Source organism: Nyctereutes procyonoides, unplaced genomic scaffold (assembly GCF_905146905.1).
Source record: "Nyctereutes procyonoides isolate TBG_1078 unplaced genomic scaffold, NYPRO_anot_genome, whole genome shotgun sequence".
In the NCBI taxonomy this organism is placed as follows: Eukaryota; Metazoa; Chordata; class Mammalia; order Carnivora; family Canidae; genus Nyctereutes; species Nyctereutes procyonoides.
Genome location: NW_026575082.1, coordinates 24,851,581 through 24,870,433, shown reverse-complemented (window position 1 = coordinate 24,870,433; position 18,853 = coordinate 24,851,581). Strand labels below are relative to the sequence as shown.

The window sequence follows — 18,853 nt, the reverse complement described above, 5'->3', positions numbered from 1 at the left end:
GGTATCCAAAATAACAGAAGACAAAGTCAGAAGTTACACTATTTTACACAATTGTGAATTTGCTAGAGTTGGAAAAGTAAATAAAAAACTTCAAGTATTACCTGTATCTTGGGTCATTAATGATCATTTTCATAGCTTGTTCCCATGAAGCATTAGAAGGTACCCGCTGAAAACCATTTAATGACAAAAATTAAAATTTTGCACAAATACTGTAAAAGTCATACAACAGGAAATAAAGTATAATACTCACTGCAAACATCAAGCACTTCCCTTTGCTCAAGTTTGAAAGAGGTCTAATAATTTCTTATTGAACCAAGGCAAACCTGGGTAATATATGTACAGACTAAAAAGAAAACTTAAACTGAAATTTAAACAGAGCAAGGATACTTTTCTTACGACTCCTGGTTAAAAGATAAAAGATTATGAATAAAAAACCATTATAATTACATACAGAGGTGGAATGTGCTGTGTAATACACTATTCACAAAAATTTTTTTTGGTTAAAATCAGTTTCACAAAAATATTCTCAAAAAAACTTTAGTTCATTTTTGGTTACAACATTTTATGAGATTAGCATTTTCAAAAAAGGCATCAAGGTGCTGATTGCATTAAACAGTAACTTTATTATTATGGCATGTCATGTAAAAATCTTTAATACCTTTTCTTTCAATAATTCTTTAAATGCTTGCTTTGCTTCCTCCTTTGTATTCCAAGTATAGGTTTTTTTTGCTGGTTGGCTTTCCTCCTCTTCTTTTTTTGGAGTAAAACTAGAAGGAAATTTAAATATGGTATTTATAACTTAAGTAAACATTTGCTTCGCTTATAAAAACAATGTTTTAATCATTTAAGCATTTGATATTGAGGTTAAATTTTATAATTTTAGAATAAATTCTCCCGTATGAACCCTACACACTTACTTAAACATAAAGACATAAAGGTAATACATTTTTTTCCTGGAACATTCAGTTATTAGGACCCTGCATAGGGGCCTCTAAAAAAACAGTGACACTAGAACATTAGTTCCACTAGTCCACAAATGAATACTTTTAAATGGTCTATAAAACTTACCTAGTGTTTTCATTTTAGTGCCTTAGTAACTAAGGATTTGGGCAAGTGTGCATAAATATAAAGATATTGAGGGTACCTAAATCAGGATAGGAAAAACTACAATTCATGAGAACCAAATCTAGCCCACTATCTGTTTCTATACATATAGTTCTACTCATAAGTTTATATATTATGGCTTCTTATATGCTACCACAGAACTGCATCATTTTAAGACTGATCCACAAAACTGAAAGTATATATATATATTCTTTTGTAATTCACAAAAAAGTATGTCAAACATTGATATCAAACAAAAAGAATGAAAATATTCAAGAGTTACCAACTGCACTAGTTTGGGGGTCTTTATAAAATGAAAAGATCATATAATACTAACATCTCTTCCTATATAAAGGTAAAAATGCAGGGGAAAAAAAAATGAACCAGAATGCTTAGGAGAAGAGAATGGAGCAAATATTAAATGGAGCAACTACACAAAATATATTCATACCCTCTGAGTCAAGTAACCTTACTTTGGGAAATTTATTCAAAATTATCAGAAATAGTATAAAGGGCCCAGTCAAAAATTACCACCTGTAAATGGTATATGTTGCAGAAATTAAAAAGATTATGACGATTCAGGTACTAGAAGGAAATACTAGAAAGAAAATAAGCAGAAAGTAATTGTTTGTTGCTGAAATTATGAAAAACAAATTGTAGAAAGAAAAATAAAAGTATAGGGATGCCTGGGTGGCTCAGCGGTTGGACATCTGCCTTTGGCTCAGGACATGATCCTGGGGTCCGGTCGATCCACAGGGAGCCTGCTTCTCTCTCTGCCTATGTCTCTGCCCCTCTCTGTGTGTCTCTCATGAATGAATAAAATCTTTAAAAAAAAAAAAGTATAAAAGGATATATAAAACACCATCCCAAAACTTTCAATGTCTGTCAGAACACTGAAATTTACATATATGTAAATAATAATCATTCAACATGCTGGAGTATGTATCTTTTTTTAATTTAAATTCAATTAGCCAATATATATAGTACATCATTAGTTTTAGATGTAGTGGTCAGTAATTCATCAGTTGTGTATAACACTCCGTGCTCATCACATCACGTGCCTTCCTTAATGTCCTTGACCCAGTTACTCCATCCGCCACCTACCTCCCCACTACAGCAACCCCCAGTTTGTTTCCCAGAGTTAATAGTCTCTCATGCTTTGTCTCCCTCCCTGACTTTTTTCCCCAGTTTTCCCTCCCTTCCCTTGTAGTCCTCTCCACTACTGCTTATAATCTACATATGAGGGAAACCATGTAATTGTCTTTCTCTGATTGACTTATTTTACTTAATACCCTCTAGTCCCATCTATGTTGATGTAAATGGTAGATATTCATCCCTTCTGATGGTCGAGTGATATTCCATTGTGTATATTATATATATGTAATATATATTATCGTGTATTAATGTGTATATTATTATATATATAATACACACACACACACACACACACACACACACCACCTTTTCTTAACCCATTCTTCTGTTGAAGGACATCTCAGTTCCTTCTACACTATGGCTATTGCAGACACTGCTGCTATGAGCATTGGGGTGCACTTTTACTCCATTTGTATCTCTGGGGTAGATAGTAGTGCAATTGCTGGGTCATAGGGTTAGCTCTATTTTTAACTTTTTGAGGAACCTCCATACGGTTTTCCAGAGTGGCTTTACACCAGCTTGCCACCAACAGTGTAATAAGAGGATTCCTTCTTCTTCATATCCTCCTCAAAAGGTCATTTCCTGACTTGTTAGTTTTAGCCATTCTGACTGGTGTGAGGTGGTATCTCATTGAGGTTTTGATTTGTATTTCCCTGATGCCAAGTGATGTTGAGCAATTTTTCATGTGTCTGTTGGCCATCAGTATGCCTTCTTTGGAGAAATGTATGTTCATGTCTTCTGCCCATTTCTTGATGGGATTATTTGTTTTTTGGGTGTTTTAAAGTTCTTTATAGATCTTGGATATTAGCCCCTTAACTGTCATTTGCAAATATCTTCTCCCATTTCACAGCCTGCCTTTTAGTTTTGTTGACTGCTTCCTCTGCTGTGCAGAAGCTTTATATCTTGATGAAGTCCTAAAAGTTCATTTTTGCTTTTGCTTCGCTTGCCTTTAGAGATGTGTATTGCAAGAAGTTGCTGTCATCGAGGTCAAAAAAGTTGCTGCCATCGAGGTCAAAAAAGTTGCTGCCTGTGTTCTTCTCTAGAATTTCAATGGATTCCTGTCTCACATTAGGTCTTTCAACCATTTTGAGTTTATCTTTGTGTATGGTGTAAGAGATTGGTCTAGTTTCATTTTCCTGCATGTGGCTGTCCAACTTTCCCAGTACTGTTTACTAAAGAGACTGTTTATTTTTTTCCATTGAATATTCTTGCATACTTGGTCAAAAGATTAGTTGACTATAGAGTTCGAAGTCCATTTCTGGGTTGTCTATTCTGTTCCACTGACCTATGTGTCTGTTTTCATGCCGTGCCATGCTGTCTTGATCACAGCTTTGTAAGGCATTAAGATGCCCCCAACTCTGGCATTCTTTTCCAACATTCCTCTGGCTTTTTGGGGTCTTTCCTGGTTCCAAACAAATCTGAGGATTATTTGTTTCAGCTCTGTGAAACATGTCATTGGTATTTTGATAGAGATTCCATCAAATGTGTAGATTGCTCCAGGCAGCATAGACATTTTGACAATATTTACTCTTCCAATCCATGAGCATGGAATGTTTTTCCATCTCTTTATGTCTTCCTTAATTTCTTCCATAAGTGTTCTGTAGTTTTTACAATACAGATCCTTTACCTCTTTAGTCAGGTTTATTCGTAGGTATCTTATGATTTTTAGTCCATTAGTAAATGGTATCAGATTGGATTAAAAAACAAGACCCGGGGATCCCTGGGTGGCTCAGTGGTTTAGCGCCTGCCTTCGGTCCAGGGTGTGATCCTGGAGTCCCGGGATCAAGTCCCACATCAGGCTCCCTGCATGGAGCCTGCTTCTCCCTCTGCCTGTGTCTCTGCCTCTCTCTCTCGTCTGTGTCTCTCATGAATAAATAAATATTAAAAAAAAAAAAAAACAAGACCCATCCATATGCTGTCTACAAGGGACTCATTTTAGACCTAAAGACACCTTCAGACTGAAAATGAGGGGATGGAGAACCATTTACTACGCAAATGGACCTCAAAAGAAAGCTGGGATAGCAATCCTCATACTAGATAAATTAGATTTTAAACCAAAGACTGTAGTAAGAGATGGAGACGGACACTGTATCATACTTAAAGGGCCTACCCAGCAAGATCTATCGATTGTAAATATTTATGCTCCTAATTCGGGAGCAGCCAATAATACCAACCAATTACTAACCAAAGTAAAGAAACAAATACATAATAATACACTTCCAAAACCCACTCACAGCAATAGACAGATCGAAGCAGAAGATCAACAAAGAAACAAGGGCTTTGAAAAATAACACACTCAACCAGATGGACTTCACAGATAATCACAGAATATTCCATCCTATTGCAACAGAACACACATTCTTCTCGACTGCACATGGAACTTTCTCCAAAATAGATCACATACTGGGTGGGTCACAAATTGAGTCTCAACCAATACTAAAAGATTGGGATTATTCCCTGCATATTTTCAGACCACACTGCTTTGAAACTTAAACTCAATCACAGGAGGAAATCTGTTAGGAACTCTAACACTTGGAGGTTAAAGAGCATCCTACTAAAGAATGAATGGGTCAACCAGGAAATTAAAGACTTAAAAAGATTCATGCAAACTAACAAAAATGAAAACACAACTGTTTAAAACCTTGGATATGGCAAAGACAGTCCTAAGAGGAAGCATATTTCATTACAAGCCTCTTTCAAAAGACTAGAAAAAATCTCAAAAAACACAAGCTAACCTTTCACCTAAAGGATCTGGAGAAAGAACAGCAAATAAAGCCTAAGAGAGAAGAGAAATAATAAACATGAGAGCATAATTTAACAAAATAGAAACCAAGAGAACAGTAAAACAGATCAATGAAACTAGGAGGTGGTTCTATGAAAGAATTAATAAGGCAGATAAAGCCCGAGCCAGACTGATCAAAAGGAAAAGAGAAAGAACCCAAATTAATAAAATCATGAATGAAAGAGTTCATGAGCGACACCAAGGAAATACAAATGATTTTAAGAACATATGAGCAACTATATGCCAAAAAATTAGGCAATCTGGAAGAAATGGATGGACTAGAAACTTATAAACTACCAAAACTGAAACAGGAAGGACCGAAAACCTAAACAGACCAATAACCGACTCTTTTTATCTTGGGATTGTGAGTTGGAGCTCCAGGATGGCTGCAGACATTATTAAAAAAAATAAAACAGGTGCCTCAGTGGTTTAGCTGGTTGAGCATCCAACTCTTGCTTTATGATCTTAGGATCCTGAGATGAAGTCCCATGTTGGGCTCTGCGCTCAGAGGGTAAGTCTGCTTTCCTTCTTCCCCTGCCCTCCTCCCCCACACAAGTGTGTATGCTCTCTCTCTCTCTCTCTCTCTCTCTCTCTCAGATAAATAAATCCTTAAAAGAAGAAATAAAACGTAAAAAAGGGCACAAGGAAATACATAAAAATGTTACTGTTATGCTTTCAAATATACCATGTAGATTCCTTTTTCAACTTCGAAGCATCAGAAAAAAATTTAAAGCTATTTTCACTTTGGGAGCTGTACATAAAATAAAGAATATTTAACAAGAAGTTGGTAGATGAAATCAATGTTTAAATATTAAGAAGATGGGTGATCACGTATGGAATGTGACATCACAGTTAACAGTTTTTTAAAAAATATATGTGGACATTAAAGTCAAGAAGCCTAGCTCAAGGTTACTTTTTATATCTATATAAAGCACAGCCATAGGAAATATGACCAGATGATACAGAATACACGCACATGTAAACTACAGATTGACAAATACAGCTATTTTGTCATTAAAAAGTTATACCAATTTAATTACACCCTACTAAACAGTTTTCTTACACCCTAGTAAATATTTTTGTCTACCTAAATCTTTGCTTCTATTTGTTCAACATCAAACTATAGCACTTCCTTGCAGAGTTGTGCTAAGTCATACTTGAGCCTGTTGCAAAATAGTTAATAATACTAATCCTGTCTCTATTTAAAATTTAATTATTTTAATAATCATGGGCTTTTTTGCATTAGTTTTGACTTAAAATTTAAAATTGCTGCACGGTAACTGACATATCTTGATTACTAAGGTGCTTGGTACTCCTCTTTAATTTGTTCCTCGCCCTGTGTCTCTGAAGTCTGGTTTGTAAAACTTCTGAGGAATAGTTTTTCAACAATTTAAGACCATGAGCCCACAAAATTCAGCCTTGGTAATGATTATCTAAAGGTTCATGTTTTGATACTCAAAAAAATTTTAAACAGTGAATGGCTATCAAGTAAACTCAAAATTTCTTCCATTAATGAAGTCTTAATTTTGCAAAAGACAAGTCACTGAACTTACTCGGATACAGTTTCTTGCTTAGCCGTTTCTTCTCCAGTATTACTGGATACTTCCATACTCTGATCCTGAACAGCAGGAGTACTAGTAAGTTGTGCTTGTTCTTCAGTTGAAATTGTCACTGTATTCTCGTTATCTACAACAGTAGCAACAATTGAAGTAACCTCAGGCTCAGGAACAACTGGACCAGTTCCACCAACAGTATTTGAAGCAGAGGTGGAAGCACTGGCATTGGCTGCAGCCGCAGCAGCAGCAGCAGCTGCGGCTGCAGCAACAACAGCAGCAGCGGCTTCCGCAGCAGCCATGGTGCTCATGGTGGTCGGAATTTCTGTTGTAGGAACCGGGGCTGTTGATGTTGTGGTGCACTCTTCTTGCTTACTATATATTAAAAAATAACAACAACAACAACAAACTGGTCATCTCGTTAATAATCAGAAAGCCGTACAATATAGTCTATCATAAAATCAAATGAATAAGATTTATAAAAGAGAGAAAGGCAATGTGACAAACTATTAAGCTATCTGAGAAGACTAAAAACAATGAAACTGGATTACTTCGACTTAACTGAGCAAACATCCAGGATAATATAGCATAGGGACTCATGCAACAATCTGCACTTCCGGAAGTCCAACAATTGTTTTCAATCACAAAATGCCCTACTATCACATTGTATTACATACCATAAAATTTGGCCTATATCATAAATTTCTATATGAACTTTAAATTTTATTCATTTCATATATTCAAAGAACACCTGGATACAGGAGTTAAATCAAACCAACTTTAACCAAATATGTTACTTTTCTGTAACACAGGCTTCTTAATTCAAAGGATGTAATCCAAATTCCAATAATTACCATCTAGCAAACTGTCCTTTGTATATATCTTGGTAAATATTCTTTTCCCTACCCCAAATCCTCCAAAGATAACACACCATCAGGCTGAACATGGTAAATATTATTTATACTATAAAGCAAATAGTTAAACAAGAATGTTACATATTGGAGATACCAAATTTGTAAATTGTACTGATGTCCAAAACTGCTTACCTGCTTTCTTCGGCTTTGATCATTGCTATTAAGGAGAAAAAAAAAACAGTTACCTATGACATGGTTTTTAAATACAATCACTGAAAACAAACTTTAAAGGGAGATAAGGAGAAGTTTCTCATACAATAAGATTTTAATTTACCATCCAAAAAACCCAAACTTTTTCAGAGCAAATGCTTGCTCCAAAGTTCCAAGACAGCAATTAAAGAAGACAAATTTAAATGACAGCAGTTTTTAGTAAAGTTTCTTTGCACACTGCTACTTTCCCAAAGGCTACGGGCTATTGCAGAACTCAGAATATCTGTATAATTCTGGAATAAAACAGCATTTTCTCTGGGGGGTTAAACTATTTGATCATTTTAAAGGTACCAAATTCATATTATGAAATTCCAGCACATATATACTAGCATTGACAGGTAGATAGATAGTTATGCACACCAACTATCTTATAGTAGGGTTATATCAGAAATGAGCTTGATATTTTTTACATGAATAAAATGGGAATCTACCTATCTACATTATTATTAGCCAATGCTAGTATAGAAATTTAAAGAGCTTTAAAGACTTCCACTCCAATTTCAGCTTCCACTCCAATTAATTTTTCTTTATGAGTAACAAAAATATTCAGCATCATTAGGGAATGAGATGGTCCATATAACTGATAACAAAGCTGAACTTTATCAAAGTACTTAAAAAACTTATCCCCCTTTAATGGAAATCATTTCAGAAAGCAGGTTTAGGATGTCTGACAAAACATACTATAGGAGTCATTATTACTAACATAAATTAACATATTTTTCAGATACAATGATGATCCAAGCTAATTACGTGACACAGGAAAAAGGTAAGTAGACAAGACCATAGTGCCTTTAGGAAATTTTTATTCTCTTCACTGTCAGATGTCATTCCACACTGATGACTAATTAACTGGCTCCATTTCTTAAAATGCTTCTAAGCATTTTACTTAAGCAATTACTGCTAAGTTGATAATTAATGACACCAGATTCTATTTCAAAAGTGAGAGTAAAAGAACTGAATTCTCAATTTTCACTCTAATCTCTATTTGAAGAACTGGATTTTATATTAAGTAGTATTTCCCAATTTTCAGGGGTATTTCAAATAGTTAAGGATAATGAAAAATACTCCCTTTGTAAGTGAAGCATGGTATTTTTAAAAATCCTCCTATAACAAACATAAAAGCTAATTTGCAATGTTGTGTTAAAATAAAATCAGCATTAAATGCATAGTCTGACAATATATTAAAAATTTTAAACTGAACTCTGCTATCTGCTACATGGGTGAAGTCACATATTATATGTATGTCTCAACAGCTGTATTTATAAATACTGTACATGATGCCCTTATTCAATTTTCCAATGGTAAATTAATTTTTTTAATCAAAGTATAATTTTAAAATTTACAAGCTCATTTATAATATAACCCTTAAATGAATTTTTAATTAGAGATTTCTCACTGCAGATTTACCCAATTATGGTTAGTGAACATTAGTAACATACTCTAAAAAATGTTAAATAATGACAGAAAATGAATTATCAAAGCAGCTCACCATGCAGGTTTGATTTTGTAATAAGACTTCCAGCAACAATGGTATTCTGGTATCCTAGTTTCAGTGGAATCAAATCAAATAAAAATCTATTTAAAATCTATAGAACTGATATCTAGAGCAACAAGAAAATAAGAGCCCATAAAACGGTTATACCATTTAAAACGTTCTAATCATTTAATTTTTAAAAATAAGACCTGTGTTTGAACAATCCTATTTATGAAGGATTGTTTCAATGTGAATGACATAGATATGTAAAAAATTAACATTAAAAATTATTTTTTTTCTGTGTTACCTTCAAGATCCTCAAGTTCCTTAGGTTTAGCCCAGCGGGATTCTTTAGTTTGAGAATTATAATAGTAAGGCTTTCCAGAGTCAGATTTGTATTCCTTCCAGGGACATTTAGATAAAAGTTGCTAAAGGAAAATAAAAATCTTCAGTTAATACCATCACTTATTATTCACATCTCTGCTTCACTAAATATTATCAGAATCTTTACAAATCAAATGCTTTTGAGATAAGCTACCAATCACAGCATACTTAGGTGATGTTATTTGAGAGCGCCAAATCTTAACCACTAGACCACCAGGGAAGGTGATGTTATTTGAAATATTATTTAATCTTTCCAATAATATGCAACATCCATACCATTATTTCTAATTTATACTGTTGCTTATAGAAAGTAACTTGTTTAAGATAACACACCTAATTAAGGGGCAGACGCAAGACTCAAAAATCAGGTCTATATAAATTTCAAATCCTATTTGCTACTGCCATTTATACTCCACCATAAGTAAAATCTGTATCAAACACATTATGACAGACTTCTCAAATACTAATAAAAGTAGGAAAAACATGAAAACTAGGAAAAAGCAAACCCTGCTTTATCCATGCTTAGACAAGGTTTATGGCTATAATTTATTAAACCTATGTGAACTATCTTATGTAAGAAAGCAAAAAAAGTATGATATACTTAAAACCTAATATATATAACACTGGCTAGGGTGGCATGAGAATGCTACTGAAAACTCTTATTTAGATGATATTTTGGTGATGATATTTAAGGAAGAAGTATTTGCTTATGTCAGACCTGGGATAAAAAAATTTTTACTATCTGCCAACCTTCCATCCCAAGTATTGCTGTGCGTTAATATGGTGGCCTGGAAAATATTTTTGTATCTTCAAATTCTTTAATTAAGAGGGAGAAAATAAAGATACGCTGCCAATTAGAAAAAAATCCCCAAGTATGGCCTGAAATGCCAGATCAACTCTTCCTTAGGACTCCAGAGTTCCCTATTATACCATATGCAATAATGTTTACTCAGTTTATTCCTTCAATCTAATTTCCCCACTGTATATTTTAAATGATAAAATTTGCAACACAAAAAGAAATAAACATGCTTTTCACGGGCTTTTTCCAGAGACGATTTCCCACTCTTATAGAAGGAAGTACTTGTAATCTAATTTAATCTCCATTACGCCAACTCAGTGGAAACTTAAGAATTCATTGGAAAACATGGAATCACCTAGGTTTGCTATAAAAGGAAAATAGTTTAAAATGTGAATTTAAAAAATGGAGGGCAAGCAGTGAGAGTCCTTCTGCTCTTCAAATTTATTCTTTAAATCATCTTTCTCAAATTGATGCCACTTGATAAGGGTTCCTGAGCAGGGGCAAAAAATAAAAAATCAGTAAACAAAATTGGTCTTTCCTCCTACCAAATACCCATGAAATCCAAAAAAAAAAAAAAAAAAGAATCCATTTAACAATCCCTAAAAATTTTATTTTATTTATTTTTAAAGATTCTATTTATTTATTCATGAGACACACAGAGAGAGAGAGAGAGAGAGAGAGAGAGAGAGAGAGAGAGAGAAGCAGGCTCCATGCAGGGAGCCCGACGTGGGACTCGATCCCGGGACTCCAGGATCCCGCCCTGGGCCAAAGGCAGACATTCAATCTCTGAGCCACCCAGGAATCCCCGCCCCCTATAAATTTTGAAGGCTCAAACTTTTACCTCAGCCGGTGTTTTCAGATCATCTGGTTTCTCCCAAGTGGACTGTTTTGTTTCAGTATTATAGTAATAAGTCCTTCCATCAGGTGATTTATGCTCAGTCCACATTGATTTCTAAAGAGCAAAAAATTACAGAAATTATTTTAACAGTGCTATACCAGTGAACATCAGTTTTCATTAGTTTTATTAACAATATGCAAACAAAAGTACAAAAATAGTCATACTTCTCACTTTTAAGTCATTTAGAATAATTCATCAATGCAAGTAGTAGGGAGATAACTGACCATTTTAGAAGTATTTCAAAAGTGGCATGGATCTATTGAGGTTTTAGAATCTCTGTATTCTACGAAGTATCTCTGAAGGATAAGGATATGACTGTTTCTTCTGAGAATGGTAATTCTGTAACACACACAAGACAATCTACATGCAACACAACCTATGCCTTGTAGCTAAAATATATGAAGTAGATGCTAGTGTTGTATAGGTGGATTGCTCATTAGCTCAACAACTTGAATTCAAAGTACCTCAACTTGGACAAAGTTCTAGACTGACATGCCATAAAGACGCAGCTGTCAAAGCTAGAAAGGATGCATTTTGGATGACAGAATTTATCAAGCAAGGTGAAATTTAACAGGGATAAAAAGTGAATCCAAATGCTTCAACATAAAACAGGTGATAGTATTATGTGACACTGGTGTAGAACGTATATACACTCTAGGACCCAGACGAACTACTAAGAACCTACTCAAAACTGCTAGTAAAACTTCAGGTATCAAGAGACATGATGCCTCAGATAAAGGCTGGTTAAGAGTTTTACAAGGTTCCCATACATAAACACATAAAATAATAATAAAAGGGGTGGTAAGAAACTTTGAGAAATGATAGGTGTCTGTGGTCTTGGTGGTGATAGTTTCTCAGGTATATATTTATTCCCCAAATCATCTGGTTATACACATTAAGTATGTACAGCTTTATATGTCAATTATTTCTTAAGACGTTTAAAAAAAGTAATTTTACAAGGAATCATGAATAAATAAATTACTGAATGACATCAAAGGTATTAAGTTCAGTTCCAGGTACCAGATTATTTAGATTGTAACAAAGTATGGTTGAAAAAGGGTTAGAGATGACCTGTATCACATTTCTTCAAATCTAAGACAAAACACTGTACATATATTTCTAAGAAAAAGTAAAATCATCTTCAAACTATCACATGCTTTTTAACACTCAGATTTTACTTTGCACTTCTGAAAGATGTATTCTTACTTAGGCACTTTTAATCAAAACTCAGTTTTTTAATAAATAAAAGGAAAAATAGGCAAAACAGTTAAGCTGTTCCTTAAACTTTCACACTGAGACCATTTTTTGAATGAGAGCTGTAGACGTCCATTATATCCCACATGTATTGATCATTCCCTTTGTCAATAATACTGGTAACACAGCATTTATTAAAACTGAAAATCACCGGCATTCATTCTTAACTATCTTCTGTACTTAAAGCCGAACCTTCTTTCTTCCTTCTCAACTTTACTGAGAAATAGCACACACCTACTTCTGATTTCTGCGTTGGGAATGTGGTTCAACATACATCATTTTATTGCTTTTTCTACTCTCTCACCATAATCACTTTATTCCTAGCTGATAAAAGTGCTCTGTCATCATTATTTCTAGAACTTTCTCTCAAACCACTGACATTCATTCTTCTGATGTTGGCACTTTTGTTGTTCAAATTATGCACAACTAAGCCATAACTGCTGCTTGCAGACTGGATATAAGACACGATGGATTATAGAACGAATCTCCATTTCAGACATGTTCAATGGTCAAAGCAAATATGCTATTTAATGAAGATTTGCAAAATGAGGGGATGGAGAACAAGTAAAGATGACTTAAGGACACAAATTAATGTGATTTTAACACAAGTAGATGAGGCAAGATGATTATTTTCTAAAACTTCTTGGAAGAAAATGAGTTAATGTGAAGGAATTATAAATAGCCATTAGAATTCAAAGAAGAAACTTGATACAATTTGAGCTGTTTGATAACAAAATGTCTGCTTTTCATAGAGATTCTTCATTAAGTCATCTGACATGACTATTTACCAAATGGATTGTGCATGGTGTAGCAGGAGAGTTAGATAGTTCAAAAGATGTATTAAATTCCTTAACTTGTTCTAGCATCTTGAGCAGCATATAACAACTATAATCTTTCTGGAGCAAATATTATAGTAACTGCTGAAATACTTAGCTTATTGTTACTTTAACATCTTTTAACCTAAAGGTGATGTGATTTAGAAATATATGGAAGCCTCAACTACGAGTACTGCTTTACTTCACAAATTCTGCTAAGGCATACAGAGGTTTGTATTTCTTTTATTTTTTAAAAAATGAACCCAACAGCATCTCAGGACTGCACTAAAGAGGAATCTATTAAGTTCCAAAATTATATTTAAATTTCCTAAGTTGCACCTGCTAAAGGGCATTCAGGAAAAGAGGAAGTTCACCAGAAACAAACTTATGAAAAAATGGAATTAAAAGAGACAAAGTACACTTTACCAAATAATAGGGACAAAGAGGAGAAATATACAAACCAGTAAAACAAGAAGCAATTTAGTATTCACTAGCCATTACTTTATTTAAGCCTTAAAACTATACAAACCAGTATGAACACACTATCCTCATTTTTCAAATAAGAAAACCAAGGCTTACAAGGGTTAATAACTTGCTCATAGTGATTCAGGGAGTAAATAATAAAACTAGAACAATTCAGTCAAATTTGCTTCTAAAGACCACATTTTACCCACACAAATGCTGTGCCAAGGGTATTATATTCAGAACAGTCTAATTGTCAATAAGGACAGATGAATTCCTGATCTATTAACGAGTGGTAAGCACTGTGCTATGCCACTCACTGCTCTGCATCAATTCTCAATTCTTTAACTCCACTCAAGTAGATACTATTTATTATCTCCACTTTATAAAAAGAGAAAATGGAGCATAAGAAAGTACAGGAACATGCCCAAGTTTAACACAGTTGGCTAGTGAGTTAATTACAACATTGTCCTGGCCCACCCACTAAGTTCCTATTAAGGGCAAGGCTCCAACACTTTGCATCAATAGTTAGAAACAATCATTTCAGATAGGAATATAAATTTTGTCCTAATGTCTTAACTAATAAATCTACTTATAGAAGTCAATTCTGGAGAAAAATGATTTATCTGATAAACTTTTGCTCCTTTTCCTTCAATGCACCTAATCTGGAACTTAAAACTGTATCTTGCTTCTGCTCAAAACTAGTAAGTAGTATTTTAAAAGAAAAATTTAAAAAAATGCATCTTTGAATGTTAAATATAAGATGAAGAATGGCATAAAACATTAATGCATATATCAGTAACAACCATAAAGTTGTCCTATGAAAGTCCTCATAGGACAAAATATATGACTTAGGCAAGTAGTTATATTAAGTAATGAGGACAGCACAGTCTACTCAAAAAACTTATTTTCCTAAAAATCACTACTTTAAAAAAAAAATAAGACCTTTCTAGAGCAATAAACAAATGCTGCCCATCACATATTTAGATTGTCCTTGCCTAATCATAGAATACCTGACAAAGAGATGTGTATTCTGAATGGGCCAAAACCAGGACATTACTTTTAACCATAAGATTAGTTGCTTTGAAGACTTGTAGAACAATCCTTGCACTGGAGCTCTAGTATTACTCTGTACTTTTGTTACAGATGACAGCCTTCCCAAAATTACTTTATTACTGACAGTTACTGTTATTATAAAAAGCTGTCAACACAAATGATAGTTCTGCAGAATCAACCAAAAGTTAACATTCTTACAAATGATAAACCAAAATCATAAATTTGCAAATAAGGAATTAAAAAACTATCATCCTTAATATACAAAACTCTACTATAATTAATAAGACAATCTAATGGAAAAATACAGCCATTAACAGGACTCAATACAGATAATATAATTAGATGTTCAACTTCACTAGTAAATCAAGGAAGCATACATTAAATGAAAACTTTTTGTTCATCAGACAAGTGACAGTTAAAGACTACTGATATACAATGTTAGGAGGGTGTGAGGAGAAGTACACGGTCGCGCCAGTGCTGGTTCACAGGCAATTTACTGGTTCTCATCAAAATTGAAAATGCAAACAAAAGACAAAGAAAAATGCAAAGAATCCCCTGATGCTGGTATTTCACGCCACAAAGCCCCATGGTATGCAGTTGCAGAGATGGGCAAGAATGTTCTCTGCAGGATTACTTGTAATGGGGAGAAGCTGGAGGTAGGTCAATATCTACCCACAGCTAGGGTCCCATTCACACTGTACACGTATCTTATGGATATCTGTGTTCTGATATAATAGAAAATGTCTAAGATGCAGTGTTAAATACAGAACAAGACATTGTGGTATAGCGGCAAAAAATATACAGAAAATGTTTAAAAGAAAAAAAAAGACTGGATAAAAGGAAAAAATGAATATATATAATTATCAAGAGAGCTAATATACTTCACAATTGACTTGTGAATAAATTCAATATACTTAAACTAAAATAAACCTAAGTACACAAGATAAACATTTACATTCATGACTATTTCTGTAGTCAAGTATAAGCTCAACTGAATGAAACCAAGAGAAAAAACATGACTAAACTGAAACACTACATAGGTAGAAAAGTTCCCTCAACTACTCTAAATAAGGAAAATAAGAAAAAGATAAAATACAAGATTAGAATTAAGGAAGAACATAATTGCAAATCGAAGATTTACAACCAACTCCCAAAATCTAGAGCAAATCATTTCCTCACAAACTATTATAATTTGCCCTGGAAGAAACACATCATACAAAAATATTCCAATTACTACAAAAGGAACTAAAAGATACCCAACTAGATAATTTCATAGCAGAATATCATGTATGATTTAAAGAACACAAAATTACAATGTCCTTGTTTCAGATCATAGTAAAAGATGAAAAGCTGTGAAACCTGCAGTGTATATACGCAAAGTAGAATTGACTATGCCAGGGTGGTTTAATATTGGGAAATCAGTAAGGAAATTATTTCTATTAACAAACTGAGAAAAGAAACTATCGCAGGAACACACCAAGAGACTCGGTATGATCAAACCACATCCTCAAAATTATGACAGGTCAGATACATTAAAAAAATAAGAACAAAAATCCTAGAAATAACAAAAAAAAATCAAAATGATGAAGGGCAACTTACTGAAAACCAATAAAAAGTTATTCTAAAGCCACTTCTTAAAATCATGACCAAAATGTGGGTCTATAATCACTGTATTTCAACAACACTTAATAGCAAATAACTATTTATATAATAAATAATAGGAAATAACTGATATAAATATTTGGGAAAGAGATAAATTCTCTTATCTTAACTGCTAAAGATTCTAATAAAATCTAACTGAAATAAAAAAAAAGTATTCTAATTTCCCAGGAAAACTGATAAACATACCTAGCACTAAGCTAAATATAAAAATAATTTCTGAACTGGCAATAACTAGTTTGCAGTAAAAATGTAAAAAAAAAATCCTATTTACAATACATCAAGATTTTAGAAGGCAAAATAAAAAAAAATTTAAAAAGCTATGATAGCAGTTTCTCCTACCTAAACAGAATTTAAAACAAAAACCATAATGAAAATGAGGGACTTACTATGGATAAAAAATAACAGACCAAAAACTTATTCTGGACATACATGTGTTTAGTAATTCAGCCTTGAAATACACAGCAACAACAACAAAAATACAGGGAGAAAAAGATGACATCTTTTTAAGTTAAGGATTTTAAGACACTCCTCTTCTTAGGCAGAGCAAAGAGATGAAAGATACGCCAAAATAGGATAACAAAATAACTTTAAATTAAAAGCACACAGAATATCCCTAAAAATTGATCTTAAAATAGACATAAGTGAAGCTTTAATAAAATGCAAACAATATTCCACAGGCTATGCTTCCCCCCCCCCCGCCATGCTTTCTGATAATATGCAAAAAAAAAAAAGTAGTATACTTAAAAAAAAAAGTCATCCAAAGGCATGATACATGAAAGAAGTAACTGACAAACTGGACTTCTTTAAAAATTTCTATTCTGCCAAAGGCAAAGTAAAGACAATGAAATGACAAGCCACAGACTGGAAGAAAATACCTGCAAAGGATACATCTGATAAAAAAAAAAATAAATTTATCCAGATATTACAAAGACCTCCCTGTTGAACTTAAAACCCAGGGATACCTAGGTGGCTCAGAGGTTTAGCACCTGCCTTTGGCTCAGGGTGTGAACCCAGGATCCAGAATCAAGTTCTGCATTGGGCTCCCTGCGGGGAAGCCTGCTTCTCCCTCTATGTCTCTGCCTCTCTCTCATGAATAAATAAGTAAATCTTGAAATAAATAAATAAATATACAAACAAACTTAAAACCCAGGGGCCCCTGAGTGGCTCGGTGGGTTGTGTCCAAGATATGATTTGGGCTCAGTTCATGATTGCATGGGTCATGAGATCAAGCCCCAAGTAGGGCTCTACACTCAGTGAGGAGCTTGCTTAGGAGTCTCTATCTCTCCCCCATGCCCACACTTGCACATACTCTCTCTCAAACAAATAATTTTTTAAAAAAATTAAGAAAAAAAAATGAATATGAGCAACCCAGGGACACCTGTGCAGCTCAGCTGGTTATGTGACTCTTGATTTTGGCTCAGGTCACGATCTCAGTGTTGTGAGATCAACCCTTGCACTGGACTCTGTGCTGGGTGTAGAGTCTGCTTAAGATTCTCTCTCCATCTCTCTGTTCCCCTTCTCACCTCATTCTCTCCCACTCTAAAAAAAATATGAACCCAATTAAGAAATGGTCAAAAGATCTGAACAGATACCTCACCAAAAGACAGAGGTGGTAAATAAGCCTATGACAAGATGCTTAAGATGCTTAACATTGACACCAAAGAACTGCAAATTAAAATTAAATGCCTTTTATTACGGGGGGGGGGGGATTCAAAATGAGTAGCCACTTTGGAAGACAGTTTTGCAACCACAAAGCTGCATACATTTATACCATATGATCAAGCAAGCATGCTCAGTGGTTATTTATCCAAATGAGATCAAAACTTATATCCATACAAAGATCTGCTCACTGATGTTTATAATAGTGTTTTATTCATGGTCAAAACCTGGAAGCAAAACTAAGACGTCTTTCAGTAGGTGAATGGATAAACCATGGCAAATCCAGACAATGAAACTATTATTATTACTATTATATTATTCAGTACCAAAAAGAAAAAAGCTATTAAGCCATGAGAAAAATGGAGGAAACTATAATGCAACTAAATGAACAAAGCCAGTCTATAGAAGCTACATACTGTATAATTCTAACTACATGATATTCAGGAAAAGGTAAAAAAATGCAGACACTAAGAAGATTAGTGCTGGCTTGGGGTGGAGGTAGGGAGAGAGCTGAACAGGTGCAGCAAAGAGGATTTTTAGGGTAGTGAAATTATTTTGTACACACTCATGACTATACATGTTATTATTTGTTAAAATTCATAGAATGAATAACCCTGAGAATAAAGTCTAATGTAAACTGGACTATGGGGTGTAACAAAGCATCAGTATAGG

At 34.0% G+C, this 18,853-nt stretch overlaps 1 protein-coding gene across 5 annotated transcripts in view; it reads right to left on the bottom strand.

Moving 5' to 3' along the window:
• Positions 1-18,853, bottom strand: part of LOC129514427 (pre-mRNA-processing factor 40 homolog A) — a 59,229-nt gene that overhangs the window by 14,859 nt on the left and 25,517 nt on the right. For 3 of the 5 annotated variants that reach the window (XM_055332979.1, XM_055332980.1, XM_055332984.1), the window contains exons 6-12: positions 11,217-11,327; positions 9,500-9,620; positions 9,208-9,261; positions 7,641-7,665; positions 6,595-6,969; positions 659-767; positions 102-166 (exon numbers count right to left, since the gene is read on the bottom strand). In XM_055332979.1, coding sequence (XP_055188954.1) covers positions 102-166; positions 659-767; positions 6,595-6,969; positions 7,641-7,665; positions 9,208-9,261; positions 9,500-9,620; positions 11,217-11,327 — 860 coding nt within the window. The remainder of the gene's footprint in view (positions 1-101; positions 167-658; positions 768-6,594; positions 6,970-7,640; positions 7,666-9,207; positions 9,262-9,499; positions 9,621-11,216; positions 11,328-18,853) is intronic. The other 2 variants (XM_055332981.1, XM_055332982.1) reach the window with 1 other exon arrangement.